The sequence below is a fragment of the Platichthys flesus genome, chromosome 17 (genome assembly GCF_949316205.1).
Source record: "Platichthys flesus chromosome 17, fPlaFle2.1, whole genome shotgun sequence".
Lineage (NCBI taxonomy): Eukaryota > Metazoa > Chordata > Actinopteri > Pleuronectiformes > Pleuronectidae > Platichthys > Platichthys flesus.
Genome location: NC_084961.1, coordinates 4301510 through 4315949, shown reverse-complemented (window position 1 = coordinate 4315949; position 14440 = coordinate 4301510). Strand labels below are relative to the sequence as shown.

The 14440-nt window shown below is 41.7% G+C and overlaps 3 protein-coding genes across 6 annotated transcripts in view; 1 reads left to right on the top strand and 2 right to left on the bottom strand.

The window, feature by feature from the left end:
- Window positions 1–1011: 1011 nt before the first annotated feature.
- Window positions 1012–3101, top strand: LOC133972413 (platelet glycoprotein Ib alpha chain-like). 2 transcript variants are annotated; one of them, XM_062409861.1, is made up of 3 exons: window positions 1012–1439; window positions 1554–1673; window positions 2389–3101. In XM_062409861.1, exons 2-3 carry the CDS (start codon window positions 1623–1625, stop codon window positions 2965–2967), a joined length of 630 nt encoding a protein of 209 aa, XP_062265845.1. In that variant the 5' UTR covers window positions 1012–1439; window positions 1554–1622; the 3' UTR covers window positions 2968–3101. The 2 variants fall into 2 exon arrangements, with proteins under 2 accessions (XP_062265845.1, XP_062265844.1); XM_062409860.1 differs by having other exon boundaries at window positions 1012–1673.
- A 400-nt stretch (window positions 3102–3501) lies between these two features.
- Window positions 3502–8526, bottom strand: anxa14 (annexin A14). Of its 3 annotated transcripts, XM_062409857.1 has the most exons (14): window positions 8439–8526; window positions 7726–7747; window positions 7393–7432; window positions 6821–6917; window positions 6619–6707; window positions 5817–5930; window positions 5620–5710; window positions 5446–5525; window positions 5282–5320; window positions 5072–5162; window positions 4890–4985; window positions 4749–4804; window positions 4052–4159; window positions 3502–3960 (listed from the first exon to the last, which is right to left on the bottom strand). In XM_062409857.1, the coding sequence occupies exons 3-14, from the start codon at window positions 7417–7419 to the stop codon at window positions 3898–3900; spliced, it is 951 nt and encodes a 316-aa protein (XP_062265841.1). In that variant the 5' UTR covers window positions 7420–7432; window positions 7726–7747; window positions 8439–8526; the 3' UTR covers window positions 3502–3897. The 3 variants fall into 3 exon arrangements, with proteins under 3 accessions (XP_062265841.1, XP_062265842.1, XP_062265840.1); XM_062409858.1 differs by lacking the exon at window positions 8439–8526 and having other exon boundaries at window positions 3502–3957; window positions 7726–8006; XM_062409856.1 differs by lacking the exon at window positions 8439–8526 and having other exon boundaries at window positions 7726–8004.
- A 750-nt stretch (window positions 8527–9276) lies between these two features.
- Window positions 9277–14440, bottom strand: part of LOC133972789 (uncharacterized) — a 21723-nt gene continuing 16559 nt past the window's right edge. The window contains exons 11-21 of the mRNA XM_062410360.1: window positions 14294–14420; window positions 14020–14171; window positions 13796–13922; window positions 13657–13689; window positions 12979–13091; window positions 12733–12862; window positions 12506–12645; window positions 12172–12295; window positions 11390–11548; window positions 11116–11275; window positions 9277–10247 (exon numbers count right to left, since the gene is read on the bottom strand). Coding sequence (XP_062266344.1) covers window positions 10159–10247; window positions 11116–11275; window positions 11390–11548; window positions 12172–12295; window positions 12506–12645; window positions 12733–12862; window positions 12979–13091; window positions 13657–13689; window positions 13796–13922; window positions 14020–14171; window positions 14294–14420 — 1354 coding nt within the window. The 3' untranslated portion in view covers window positions 9277–10158. The remainder of the gene's footprint in view (window positions 10248–11115; window positions 11276–11389; window positions 11549–12171; window positions 12296–12505; window positions 12646–12732; window positions 12863–12978; window positions 13092–13656; window positions 13690–13795; window positions 13923–14019; window positions 14172–14293; window positions 14421–14440) is intronic.

Below are 14440 nucleotides of genomic sequence, written 5' to 3'. Positions count from 1 at the left end.
ATTACACTTGGACACAAGGATAACACGATAAGTAATGTGATGTTTTTGATAGTAATCTGAGCAGATCCGACTCAGTTCAATTTAAGAAACCAATTTTTGTTTCCCTCAATATTTGACTAGAATTGAACTAATGACCTTTCTCCCACAATGTACGATGATATCACCTTACATCATCTTACAATGTCATCTTACAAGGAAACAGGGAAAAAGTTGATTTACTTATTTTTAAGAATTTGGATGAATAATTTCTCTTCAGTTTCGAATCTGCATCAGAACAGGAGATGCTACATCAATTATTCAAGGTTAGAAATGGACCAAAATCATCACATAGAATATTTTCCATTTTTTTAAGGGCTCATAAAAGGTTTCATTCCCTCGACACACACATGCACAATCTCTTCTAACACCCGGAGGTCCTCGTCCAAGCTCTGAGAACAACCGACCACCAAAAACCCCTGCCCCTGACCCACGCCCAGTGGAGGCCCTGGATGTCAAAGCCTCTCACATGATCTAACCCAGAGCAACGTGCAGTGAAAACTCCCCTTTGGAAAATAATGAAAATCTCTTATTCTTTGCTGTAAATTAAAGTTAGATTGTCATGAAAGCAAGTTCACTCCAATGAAGGGACTGGTGGACTGTGGAAAATTAGGCTTAATCACCTTTTCATGTGTGATCAACATTTGCATGTTGTTCTTAAATAGAAGTATTGATGACCTTGAGATGTTTGTTGAATCTGCAGCTTGAAAGACGCAGGTTATTTCATGTGATTGATGTGATGTTGATGTGGCGTCAGGAACAACTTGTTACTGGAGGAGTTGTGTCATGACTGAGGCTACTAATGTGTGTTGGACGGGTCAAGGTACAATATTCAAATGAAAAAGTATTTCATTATGTGTTATTGTAAAGTATAACTTAAGAAGCGGCTTCACATTCTCTTTTTGAAGACAGACTACACACTGATCATCTGATATTTCCCCTCCAAAATCACATGTACTACAAGAATAGGAATTTATTCATGCACTGTTCTCAGTAAATTACCTTTGAACTGTTTCTGCTGGAAAACAATGAGGCGCTCATGTAATGACGCAGACTCTTCACATCTGAGAGAATTACATATGAGGGATGTGTTCATGTTTGAGTCTCACCTATAGAGCAGTGTAGAGAGAAGTACCTGTTGATTTAAGGAAGGTGGTTCAGGTGCAGATCAGATCTGAATCAGTTTAATCTACATTTTTGTTTCCTCAATATTTTACTGGAATGAGAATGACCTCACAACGCAATATGACCAACAAGGAAATAGGAAAAAAGTTTATTTTTAAGAATTTGTCAATTATCTACCTGGATGAATCATTTCTTTACAGTTTCAATGGATGTTCTCTGATTGGCCCTCTCTTTATGAATCTGCATCAAAAGAGGCGATGCCATACAGATTAATCAAGGTTAAAAATTAACCCTCTACACACACACATGCACAGTCTCTCCTCACATCTTTGTCCAAGCTCCGAGATCCAGGTCGTCATATAAATACACCTGTCCTTCCTGAAACCTGACAGATCTGTTTCTGGAGGAATCATCAGCCGTCCTTCTGTGCCGGACGTTTTAAGTAACATCGACTCTCCACCATGAAGATGCAGCTTCTGCGATTTTGCGCACTGGCTCTGGCATTAGCACAGGTAACTTTTCATATCATTTAAAGTGTGAGGGTGGCATCACTGTGGATGATTCTGCCTCTGAACGAGATTCAATTTCAACTTCAACTGATGCACAAACTGTTTCTTTCCTTTTGAAACTTTCTGAATGTTGATGGAACATGTCTGTCTGTACGTGACTTGCACACATCAAGAGCCGTTCATCTTTTCGTCTTCCAGAATTGCAGTGTAGAACTTGGTGCAATTTGGAATCGTTTTATATGAATACACTCTAATAAATTCATAAACAGGCGACAAAGCCAATGACAAGCTATTCTCCAATTTGGGTTCTGTAGTTACCTAGGCTCATTAACTACAGGGTCACTTTTACAGATTCAGAAAAAAAGGCTACTACCACAGGCTGTAATGTGTTTCATGCTTGAATTTATGATCCTAATACATGAAAATGTAAGAAAATGAAAAAACTGATATTTTATAATTGCACCATATCTGACATCATTATCACAGAATTCTGTTTTCTTATATTGCAGCAGCTCAATTCTCACTGTAACTTCTGGATGAATAATTAACAGGTCTCTTGTGCTCATGGTGGATTCAGTTTTTGTTTGCTATGATCTAATAGGTTTAGATTTCAGGTTTTCTTTTGTTTCGTGGGGCAGTTTCAGCCTTAAGGTAGTTTTTTATATTTTTTAGAGAATTCAATTGACAGATGATGTTTTTTATCACTTTGTCCAATCAGATTCAAGGACAAACAAATAGAGCCACAAAACTAATCACATCTGAGCCAATGACTACTGACCCAACCACTACAATGATGGCCCCCACAATGACAACTAACCCAGCCGCCCCAACCACTACAATGATGGCCCCCACAATGACAACTAACCCAGCCGCCCAAACCACTACAATGATGGCCCCTACAACCGCAACTACACCAGCCGCCCCAACCACTACAATGATGGCCCCCACAACCACCACTCCAGCAACAACCACTACAGCGATGGCCCCCACAACCACAACTACACAAGCCGCCCCAACCACTACAATGATGGCCCCCATAACCACCACTCCAGCAACAACCACTACAGCGATGGCCCCCACAACAACAACTACACCAGCTGCCCCAACCACTACAATGATGGCCCCCATAACCACCACTCAAGCAACAACCAATACAATGATGGCCCCCACAACCACCACTCCAGATACACCCACTACAACGACCACCCAAAGCCCCACCACCACGCCCAGTGGAGTCTCAGGAGTCAGAGCCTCTCTGCTGTTGTCTGTGGTGCCTTCGCTGCTCTACATGATTTAACCTGGAGTAACGTGCAGCGAAAAGTCACCTTTAGAAAATAACAAAAATCTCTTATTCTTTAATGTCTCTGACTGTAAATCAAAGTTAACTTGACATGAAAGCAGGTGCACTCCAATGAAGAGACTGGTGGATTGCGGAAAATAATGTTTAAGCACCTTTCATGTATGATCAACATTTGCATGTTGTTGTTATTTTATGTGAAAGATGTGATGTTGATGTGGCATCAAGAAAAACTTGTTACTGGAGGAGTTTTGTCATGACTGAGGCTACTAATGTGTGGTGGATGGGACAAAATACAATATTCAAATAAAAAGCAATATTAGATAGTGATGATAAATGATTAAGACTTAAATAATTAGGTTGTAACGAATGTTTAAAAAATCCCTATATCACGAGAATAAAGAAAAGCCCAAGCTCCCTGAAGCTCTGGTAATTCCAGATACTAAATGTGATGATGATGTGCCAAAATTTTGTATTAAATAATTGAAGTACTTAATTATTTGTGCTCCTTATATTAAAGTATAACTTAACAAGATTCTTCAAGTTCTTTATTTGAACATAGACGACACGCTGATCTTCTGATATTCCCTCTCCAAAATCACGTTATACAAAATTATGAATTTATTCTTGACCTTATTATTGTTTACAAATGTTTGTTAACAATCGTTGTTGACAATTAAAAAATACTGCAAGTAAGTAGATACAAAATAAGAGTGAAATACTGCAGTTGATATCAAAAGTGATAAAAACCAAATGTGTGCATCATAGAGTATAAAACAAAACTTTGAAATATTGATCTGCTTGCATTTGTCATTGAGGTGTTTAACACAAACAGAGAATTAATTCAGATACAGGAGTACAAGAACATGAGGTTTATTTTTTTGCATTACTACAGACTGATACAATAAATGAATAACAACTGGTGCAAGTTTAATCCTCAGATCTACATATGGCGAGCAGAGCCTGTAGGTGATCTCCTTTGAACTGTTTCTGCTGGAAAACAACGAGGCGCACATGTTAAAACACAGACACTTCACATCTGAGGGAATAACACATGAGGGTTGTGTTCATGTGTGAGTCTCACCTGTAGAGCAGTGTAGAGAGAAGTGCCTGTTAATTTAAGGAAGGCAGTTCGGATGAAGAGCAGATCCTCCTCAGAGTGAGACACCATGACCCCCTGAACTATCGACGGCTGCAGGAGGGAGACACGTGTGTGAACAGATTCATATTTGATACAAAAGATTAAAGTTATGAATTGTAGTTATATAATTTGGATACACTTAATTATTTTGTGTATTTTTTAAAGTGGGTCCATTAGGTTTTGAAAACACAGTGACAGTAAATTTAACGCAGATTTCTTACTCCATCTTGTTTTGTGAGGGTTCTATTAAAAATATAGAGTTATGGGAAAAGGAAGTTGATTAGTTGAGGCTTTACGCCCTAATAAGTCTAATTTATTTATAAAATATGTATTATTTTATAATTTATATTCATAAAGCACAATTTAAATTGACATTTAAACTATATTAACATTTAAAAACTATTATAACATATAGAGTAGGCAAAGCAACATAAAACATGTGTTTCATATCTTTATGGCTGCAACCGGTGGAATGAATATAGTCCAAAAGCCTAAAGAATGTGTTGGAGATATTAGAGCTATTCAAATAATTCCTGCAGTAATAACAAAATAATAATTAATTTATCCATTCATGGGTAATGATAGTTTGATTTCTGTATCAGCTGATACAAAGAACTATATGTAAAGGTGTGTTTCTTACCTTCATGGTGGCTATTCTCTTAGCGAGGTAGGCATAAGGGCTCTCAATGCACTCCACTGTCAAGTATATAGAGAAATATCCAATCAACATGTAGCCGCTCACAGACCAGTCACTGTGCACAGTGTCTCCATCAACACTCACCTAAAACCATCAAACCCTGTTGCACCTCTCCAGAGAATCGCCCCTCCACAAGCTCCTCCACCGCCTTCCCGGTCTCCAGCTCCAGTCCCATGAACACTGTGGATAAAATACAAGTCAGGAAAAAAGGACGGAGTCGAGGAGTAAATACGAAAAGAAAAAGAAATGTGCTGCCACAGCCTCACCATTGTTGAGATGGTCTGTGTCTCTGGACGTCAGGATGTTGATCCAAGGTACCACATCGGCTTTTTTCCCATTTAGTGATGCGATCAGAGCCTGGATGAATCACAAGAGAACACTCAGTCAACTCTCTACATGCTGCATTTATGTATAATTTATACAGTATTAAAATCTGGTCCAAATCCACGACTATAACACAAACATGGAGATTGTACCTGAACATCTCTTTGGACACTACTGGGAACATCTTCTTTCTGGTGAAACACAGGAGTGAAACAAAAACTCAGTTAATTGCAGTTTCTGAGTCACAGCTAAATATCATCATCTCACACAAAGTTAAGAGGTTGAAACTTGTGGGGATGTAAATACTGTTACTTACATCAAGCAAAGCTATTACGAGCTTAGCAAAGTCTCCACTCGTTTCTCCCCTCAGCTCCTTCTCCAGGTCCTTCTTGTACACTGAGGAAGACAGGGCAGATGTCAGGAGTAAAGAGATTATGGATCAGTGATTGAAAATCTGTATATGTAGAAAAAGAAGAGGAAGGGGATTTACTCCTGTTGTACGCCACGCTGATTTCCTGAAGCTTCTTTCCAGATCGTGTGCACAGGATCTCCAATACTGTCTCCTCATCTGTGCCTAAACCCTGCACACACACACACACACGGACACACATTTATACAGAATATCCTGAGATATGATGGAGAAGTCCAGAAACCAAAGCCCCACTATATGTACACACACACACTCACCTCCATGGCCTTTTGCAGGCGGTGAGCCTCGTACTCCAGAGGTGGCATCAGCAGGTCCAGGAGTAGAACCTCCACATCTCCAGACAGAGCTTTCTTCAAAGCAGCATTAAGGTCCTGGAACCACACAGAGCATGTTAAACTGTACATAGTTTATCTACTAAAGCAGCAACAGACCCTGTCCTACTTAGGATGAAAGGTCAGCCAATAAGGATTATTATTAGGATATTTATCATGTGAATATTTGAGATTTAGGACCAATACTGCAGCCAGCCACCAGGGGGTGACCAAGAGGATTTGGCTTCGCATTGGGTGTCTAAGGTTGAAACTTTAATTGTGTTCCTCTGTGTGATTTTCAGCTGAAGAGAACTTCCTGGTTGTCGGAGCAGACACTGACAGATACTTGTGAGAATGAGAATATTTCTACTATTATTTTCCATTCTATCCACTTAACATATAATAGAATGTGAAGGACAGAATCATGTTAACTTGAGCTCTACCTCAACCTATACTGAGACTCACCGATACCTTATTGAAGTGTACACTGCTGAACTCATTCTTTAAACAAGGGTGCGTTCAAACCCTTTGGTGTGAATAATATTTGATCAGCAAACACTGGAAAGTTGCAGAGGAGCAAACAATGGAAGCTCATTTGCACATTCCCAGTATTATCACCTCAGTGTTGCATGGTTTATTTCAGTTGATATTTAAACTGGGAGGCAGCAGAGCTTTTGAATTTTGAAACAGCTCTTCTGGAATTCATATTTTTAGTTTCTAAGTGCCGCTTGCAGACATGTTCCTTTACCTTCTGTGTCGCCTCTTGAAAGGTTTTGACGACCTCTTGTCTCTGGGCGTTGCTCCGATTGGTCAGGATTCTCACCAGGGTCCCCGCATCTGAGCCACACATACACAACGTTTGGATTTCACAATGGGCGTTTAAAGCATGGGGCGGGTAGTGTAAACAGCTGAAGGGTGTACACACTCATCAAGGCTTTGAAAAGCAGTACCTTTGGTCTGCAGCGCTGCCTGGATCTCCTGAACGTCTCTGTCTGGGTGGAAGTTGTTGAAGGGTCGCACTGTGCCCAGGGTGCCCCAGCACATGTCCTGCACGAGACACAATGAATAAAGAAAACTGAGTGACAGGGAACAAGGGGAGATTGTGATAAGACACGGTGGCGACATGATAATTGACAGAGACACATACCATGAGGGCGTCAGAAGAAGACACAAGTCAGTTTTCATCACGCGTGAATTTCAAGAATGTTAAATATTTTATCCTCATAGGCTGGAGAAGCAGTTTGAGAGGAGGCCCGGTAGTTTTACGTTATACTCTATAGGACTATAATATGAGATCACAGATTCTTTATTGGGTTTCGTTTATTCTCTTAAGCCTTAGATAAACAGGACATCACAGCATTCCCAGCATGTCTCAGGCACACAGTGACTTCACAGTGTGTGTAAGATTAGAAAAGTATGCAGGTGATCAGAGTACACACAGTTATGTTATCTGAAGTCCTCTCAGTAAACAGAGTAATGATGCAACAACAGAGGGAAGAAGAAGAAGAAGAAGTCGACTCACGTAAGATTTGAAATAATCAGGGTCCATGGTTTTGTTTTACCTGAAAGAAAGAATCGGCCCAAATACAGATAAATAATCAAATTGAAATAATAAATATGTATCTCTATATATACAGAAATACATTAAAGCAAATGACACATAATTAAATCCAATTTGTGGATGTAAAACTAAAAGTAAAGTTGAATTTTGTTCAAAGAATGATTTAAAGAAAGTGTATTAACCAAAACCAGCAGTTATCTAAAGAAAACAGTTATAATAAGTTCAAGGTTTATGTGTAAGAGACACGTTAAGACAGAATAAAGTGTTTTTTAAAGGAATGCTGGTTTTTCTTACCTGTAGCAGAAAGCTGTGGCGCCTGTGGAAAGGTGTAGAGATAATAAATTGTTACAGCCTCCTCTAATCAGCACTGTGTCTCATTCCTGCCCCCACGGAGCCACACCTTTCTCCCACCTCAGCCATGTGACTCGTCCCTCTGACCAATCACCGACCAGTATCCTCGCACCTTCCCAACTGACACCCTCGCTCTGCACCATATCTATGACAGGCCGCTTGTAAAATACCCACATTCCTCGCAAAGGAGGAATCCAGACTGGCCAGTTTGTTTTGCATGTTTGTTGTGAAAGGACCATGGGCTGTAGATTATGTGCCCCCCCCCCCCCCACACACACACACCCCGATCCATATCTATGACGAATCCTTTCAATGAAGAATGTGCAGTATCGCCGTTCTTTGTCATTTTAATAAAGAGGAAATCTGATAAAGAAACCCACCAGACCACATGTCACTCGGGTCTGTAACACAAAGCAGAGTGAGGGCGGAAAGCTGCTTTTAGGCTAAAACCTGATTCTCCTGAGTTCACGTTGGCTCCAACCGCGGAACATTACTTTGCATTTTGCATCAGGAGTGTAAACAAAGGCCCTTTTCAGAGATAACAATCTGATACTCATCTTCCCCTTTCTCTAAGTCCCAAGAGAAAGAGCGGAGAGAAGGAAAACACAACGCAATCCCTTTACAAAGTGAGTTTCAAACAGAAAACACAGTGTTACCTGAAGATGATGGAACTTATTCCTGACAAGGGTTCTAATCCAGGATCCACTCCTCCCTGCTGCTCAGCCTCTACCAGCCGTGTTCTCCTGCAGAGCACGGAGAAATATGAGACGTGTGTGTGGGTATTACAAACAGTGATCTGCAGAACGGAGCCTCCAGCTTTCACTGGTGATTGCTCAAGATTTACCCTCAGAACAGGTTGAAACCAGAAAAAGAACAGTATGTTAAGGCTCTCCGCGGAAATTGGAAATGTGACATATACAGAAACAGTCAAAGTTACAGTTAAAACATAGAAAGTCACCAAAGCTCAAATTTCAAGTACAGAAGTTTAGAGTGCAGAATGTGAAGCCAAGGGGTTTATTTCTCCCCCTAGTGGCTGGCTGCAGAATAGTTTCTAACTTAATTGAGGTGAAACATTATAATTGACACTTGATAATGACTCTGTGATTGGTCGAGCATTTTGTAGCTATGATAATTTGGCTTCATTTCTGGAGTGGGAGGAAGCTGAGACATATTCTCCATCTTAACTCACAGTCTAGGTTATATATCAATTCAAACAAACTGTTCAAAAATACCATTAGAGGTCATTTATCATTGTTCGAGGAAAGAAGTGAACGTCAACTTGACCCTTTTGAATGTTTTGATTATTATTGATTATACATTTCTTTAGTTGCAGAGCATTCAAGAAATCAGGATATATTTTTGCAGGTCCGACATCGAGGATAAATTCAAAAAGTGGAAACCGAACCAATGTTGACGTCATATTACAGAAATGCTCATGACATTAATTATGATTCTTTCAAACCATCAGCTTTGTTTTAATATGTTTATTTTTGTTTTCAGTATTTTAAAACCACTCCCTTTAACATCACATTTTATATATATCTTTAGTATCAAATATTAACATACAGCTGATAACAACTCGACAAATAAAGAACAATAAAAACAAGGAAACAGAGAAACTGGACAGACACTGAACACGTACAACCCATTTAGTCGATAATGTGATATTCTCTATGTATACATAACTGCAACACTTCCCACAGAACAATACATGTACAGTATATAAAAATATCTTTTAAAAGAGGAACATGAATTATTTGCATGTTTCACATCCATTTGTCTTTATTCATTCTCCATCTGTAGAACGTCTCAGTAGGAAAATAACCTCCAGAAGTTATTGTTATTAAAAACCTGCTTTTTCTACACCGTAAACACAGCTATGAGGAATATAAGCACGAGCCTGGGCAGATAGGAACAGGGAGATTCTGTGGGTTTGAATATACAAATTGTAGGTAAATGATGAGTTCAAGGTCAAAGTGGTGGAGGAGGTGAACCTGTGCTCCTGATCTCTGGACACAAGAGGGAGGGTGGGTCCGTGCAGCTCAGTACATCTGGAGAAATACATTAAATCTTTATTTTTTTAACTCCTGATGACACCAGTCGCTGCAGCAGCTCGAGGCACCGACACGTCTTTTTTGCTTTATCTGACTTCAGAGAAACAGGAACCATTGAAACTCCGGCCTCGTATTGTTTGTGTTTACACTTGTGACACGGATCATGGGAGGTCATACAGAAGTAAAAGGCACTTAAATAAACTGGCAGTGACAGCGGTCGGTTCCCACAGCGCAGAATGTTAAGGGAATATTTTCGCAGATAGAAAGAAAGGCACCGTCGGTGTAGCACTGCTGAACTGAGTAAAGAGGAATATCAGGTTTATTATAGCAGCTCTATCTCCCACTGCTGACTCGGCCTCTCGTCGTTCTCTGGCATGATCACCACATGGTCCTTGTCGTACGTTTTTCCACCTGGAGGAAAGAAAGTCAAGTTACAGGCATCATGGTATCAACTGTTATTATTAGGCACAGGTGATGCAACAATGGGGAGAGCGTGGCCTAGGGGATAGAGCGGGTGCTCTGCAACAAGAAGGTCGCCGGTTCGAATCCCACTCTATCCCATCTGCATGCCTAAGTGTCCTTGGCAAGATACTGAACCCCTAGATGGCCCCTCATAAAATGATGAGTGTTCTTAAAATGTAAGTCGCTTTGGATAAAAGCGTCAGCTAAATGACATGTAATGTAATGTAATTCAAAGTACTGCCTTGTTTTACGAGAGTCTCAGTTTCAAGCTGCGTCAGTTAAAGTGAATCAAGATGAGCAAAATGAAAACTGTCCAACATCAGCTCTTACTTTGAAATGGGGACTTTAATTACCCTTACAAATTTGGATTCCTATTGAAGCAACAACACACAACTTTGTTTTACTTAATAATTGCAGCTTTAGTCTGTTTCAGATCAAAACGACTCATAAGTGATAAAAACCATAGGTTGTCTGCAATATTCAGTCAGGAAAGTTTTAAAATATAAAGCATTCTCAACAGAGTTTGGTGGATTTGTTACAGCAGCAGTTCTTGCTGGTTCAGGAAGCGGAGGATCATGGGTAATATCCCGATTCAGTTGTGTTTCAGCTAAGTGAGAGAGTCAAGAGATTGATAGACTTTGTTTTTTCTCCACACGAAAACCATTTCATCAACTGAGATGCGGAGGGCGCTGTTGCTCACTAGAACCCACATCGTGTTGCTTTAAGAATATTCACAATATATTTTTTTTAAACTTATAAAATATATATTTTATCCAATCTCCCGTAACCCATTTATTGTCCTATTCTTCTTTCATACCTTTGACATCCAGGACCATGCCAGGGAAGGTGAGGCTGGTGATGAGGCCTCTCATCTTGGCCGTCCAGTTCTGGATTGGCTGCCGAGTCTCTGACCACAGAACCACCTTGGCTGCCGGCTCAATGTTTCCCATCACCTGGAGACTCATGGTCGTGGACAGCTGAAAGGAAAGGTCACACACAGGAAACCCTCAGAGCAGCTGATGCATTCCAAGGTGTTTCTAATGAAGCCCAGGTTTTGGTTTGGAAGTCGCTGCCATTAAATCAAGCTCTACCTTATTCTTGATGAATCCGTCCTGATAGAACCAGATGTCAGTCATCGGCTCCACCTCTGCCGTCACCAGCACCCGTCCCGACTTCATCTCCTCCACGCCGCCCTGGACGGACATGGGGAGACCGCTCTCTGCGTTCTTGATGCGGAAGAACTGGCGTTTCTGCAGGAGAATAAAACAATATATGGTCCGTGAAGAGCTTTGGCTGATTTGACCCTAAACAATAGACTGTTTATGAAGAGGCTAGTTTCTATGACTGGTGTTAAATCAGCTGACGCCTTGGAGCTCAACTGTGACATCATCTGTCAATCAAGTGTTTTTTTTAATCAAATTATGCATTAGCTTAAACCTTCTTATAGTTTAAACAATGGTTATTATTCCAAAAAACAACATATTTGTAATCGGAAGCCTTGGTTAAGATGGGGCTTCTATATTTATATTAATAAAACATCTACAAATGTGCAAATGATTCCTCTGCAGCACCAGACACTATATTACCACATTACATTACATTACATGTCATTTGGCAGAAGCTTTTGTCCAAAGCGACTTACATTTAGTACACTCATCATCTATGAGGGGCTATTTTTAGGGGTTCAGTATCTTGCCAAAGACACTTCGGCATTCAGATGGGGAAGAGTGGCGATTGAACCGCCAACCTTCTTGTTGGAGAACGACCACTCTACCCCCTAGGCCACACCGCCCCTATACCACATCCTAGCGGAACCACCAGGACTTTGCCTGTTGGCATGTGTGCTGTTTGAAAAGAGGTTGTGTGAACAAACCTGTACGACCGGATACACGGAGCCAATCGTCGACAGCGAGCTAAACTTTGGCCAGTTGGTGATTTCTATGGGCTCCAGGAGGAACTGGCGCCCCCTGTAGTTGCTGTGTTCACATATCACCCAACTGCAAAGGGAAGAGAGACGAAATCAGACGGCTGGCAGCTACAGACAAACTGTAAGCGAGTAATTAATAATTATTTGACTTTCAAGATGCTTAAACAGTTTTATCAGATTCATCTCAACGTCATGAAAACATGAGAAGCTGCCTCTCGTGATCACAAACAGAGAGATGCTCTGTGACAGTTGGTAAGTGCCTCAGTTCAAAGTCACTCACCAGCCGCTGTTCACCCTGACCGACAGGATGTGGTTGTTGAAGCCCTCGCCGGCCATGCTGATGATCTCCGACTCCGTGGTGATCTCTCTGCCCTCCAGACACTCAAGGCCGAACAGGGAGAGGGAGGGAATGGAGAACGTCTAGACGGGATTGGGGGGGGAGAGAGGGAGGGTCAGAGCAGGTCGAGGGGTGAGGACACAGTAAGTATATGGAGGGAGTGTTCTCACCGTCGGCACGACCTTGACGGAGCGGACGTTGCAGCCGGGGGGGCAGCCCATGCTGATTAAATTGGGGTAATTTCCTTCATGTAAGACGTACAAGTTCCCAGAGTGCTTCTCGTTCTCGTAGAGCACCCAGCTGCAACACAGAGGGTTGGAATCTTTCAACCAAAACATATCACCTCTTTAACCTTTACTTTTTTTATCTCAGACTCCTTTATTCTCCGTCTCCCTGCTCAGCTCACGGCTCCTTACCTCCCGCCGACCAATCGGCACGACTTGGTCAGGAACTTCTCTGACAGCGCCTCCTGGTTGCGGTCGAAGATGTGACACTTGCCCTGGAAATCTGGCTCGGAGAAAAGAACGATCTGATAAACAGAGGAGGGGAGAAGAGAGAGATCGGATTAGTACAACTGGAAAATTTTTATCTAATTATTCTTTTGTTTTTTCTCACATTAGGTCACATTTTGGCAACTTATTTTTGAATTATGGGTTGTGCGATTTAATATTACACAGGATCAATGTGAGTGCATGTTTGGATCAGGGGCCTCTCAGGTAGAAACAATAATTCTTATCTTGTTCTCTGAAGTTTAATCGTTTTCATTGTTTGTTCTGTGTAAATAAAGAAAGAGGAAATCCCTTCATGGACGATTAAACTCAGGCCAAAAGTTTCAAGTTAAATATTCGTACTTTGACAAACACAGGACTCAAAGCTGAGGAACACTGTTCCTGCAGTATCATAGTTTATTACTTGATATCATCTGCAGCCCTTTCATGAGGTGTGTGTGTGTACATGTGTCTCAACAGGCCCTGCATATTTTTCAGTCAAATCCCTGCACACAAAATAACATCTTCAAAAATAAGATCAAAGTGTGGACACCAGCTATATCTCAGATTAAAACATACACCTGAATGTAAAGAACATATATTCACCTGGTTCCGGGTCTTCGAGCCGTCACGAGGAGCCTAAAACACAAACAAACAAAAAACAAAAAACAAACAAACAAATGTGAGCAACATATATGACCCGGGTGAACCACAGGAGATGTTGCTGAGGGTCACGGGGCCTCACCAGGAGGATGGGCTGCACCGAGCAGATGCGAGAGTCCTGAGAGCCCCAGTCAGCGCTGTTGTTGTAGAAACCTTTCTCCAAGATGTACTGGTTCCCAGAGAAGTCCACGTGGGAGTAGGCCACCCATCTGGACGCACAACGAACAACCGTCTTATTGTCGTATCAAAGCAACACTCGAATTAGTGACGTCACAACAGTAGTGAACACGGAAGCCGTGGACTTACGCCCCGCTGACCACGTGGATGGAGCGCGTGGACGTTTTGAAGTTGAACAGCTCCACGTCGGGAATGGCCTCGTTCACCTCGAAGGTGTTCTCCTCGTCCTCCTGCTCCTCCTCCGGCTGCTCGAACATCACCATCAGGGGGTCGGACAGGTCCTGCAGAGGAGAGAGATTTATAACTCAGATGTCCTGCAGGGTCATTTTGCTCCTGTGTGCCATTTTCCTCTGTTAATTCGGTTCCTAATCGTGAAGCCAAAAACAGAACTAGAGAAACTCACAGCTTGTATCACCCTAACGGAGCGGAGCTCGGCATCGCAGCCCCCCCACACCCTCCAGTCCTGGTACTCCCCCTCCTCCAGCAGGTACTGGTGGCCTCGGTAGCCCTCCTTCTCAAAGCCCACCCAGCTGCAGGAAGGAAACAGGCA

Bases quoted from the DNA above. Each gene is read 5' to 3' on its own strand.
- LOC133972413 (XM_062409861.1), top strand. From the start codon at position 1,623: ATGAAGATGCAGCTTCTGCGATTTTGCGCACTGGCTCTGGCATTAGCA. The intron at 1,674-2,388 runs GTAACTTTTCAT...TTGTCCAATCAG, and splicing joins TGGCTCTGGCATTAGCACAG to ATTCAAGGACAAACAAATAG.
- anxa14 (XM_062409857.1), bottom strand. From the start codon at position 7,419: ATGGACCCTGATTATTTCAAATCTTAC. The intron at 5,711-5,816 runs GTGAGTGTGTGT...GTGTGTGTGCAG, and splicing joins GCCTGCAAAAGGCCATGGAG to GGTTTAGGCACAGATGAGGA. The intron at 4,805-4,889 runs GTGAGTGTTGAT...TATACTTGACAG, and splicing joins ACAGGGTTTGATGGTTTTAG to TGGAGTGCATTGAGAGCCCT.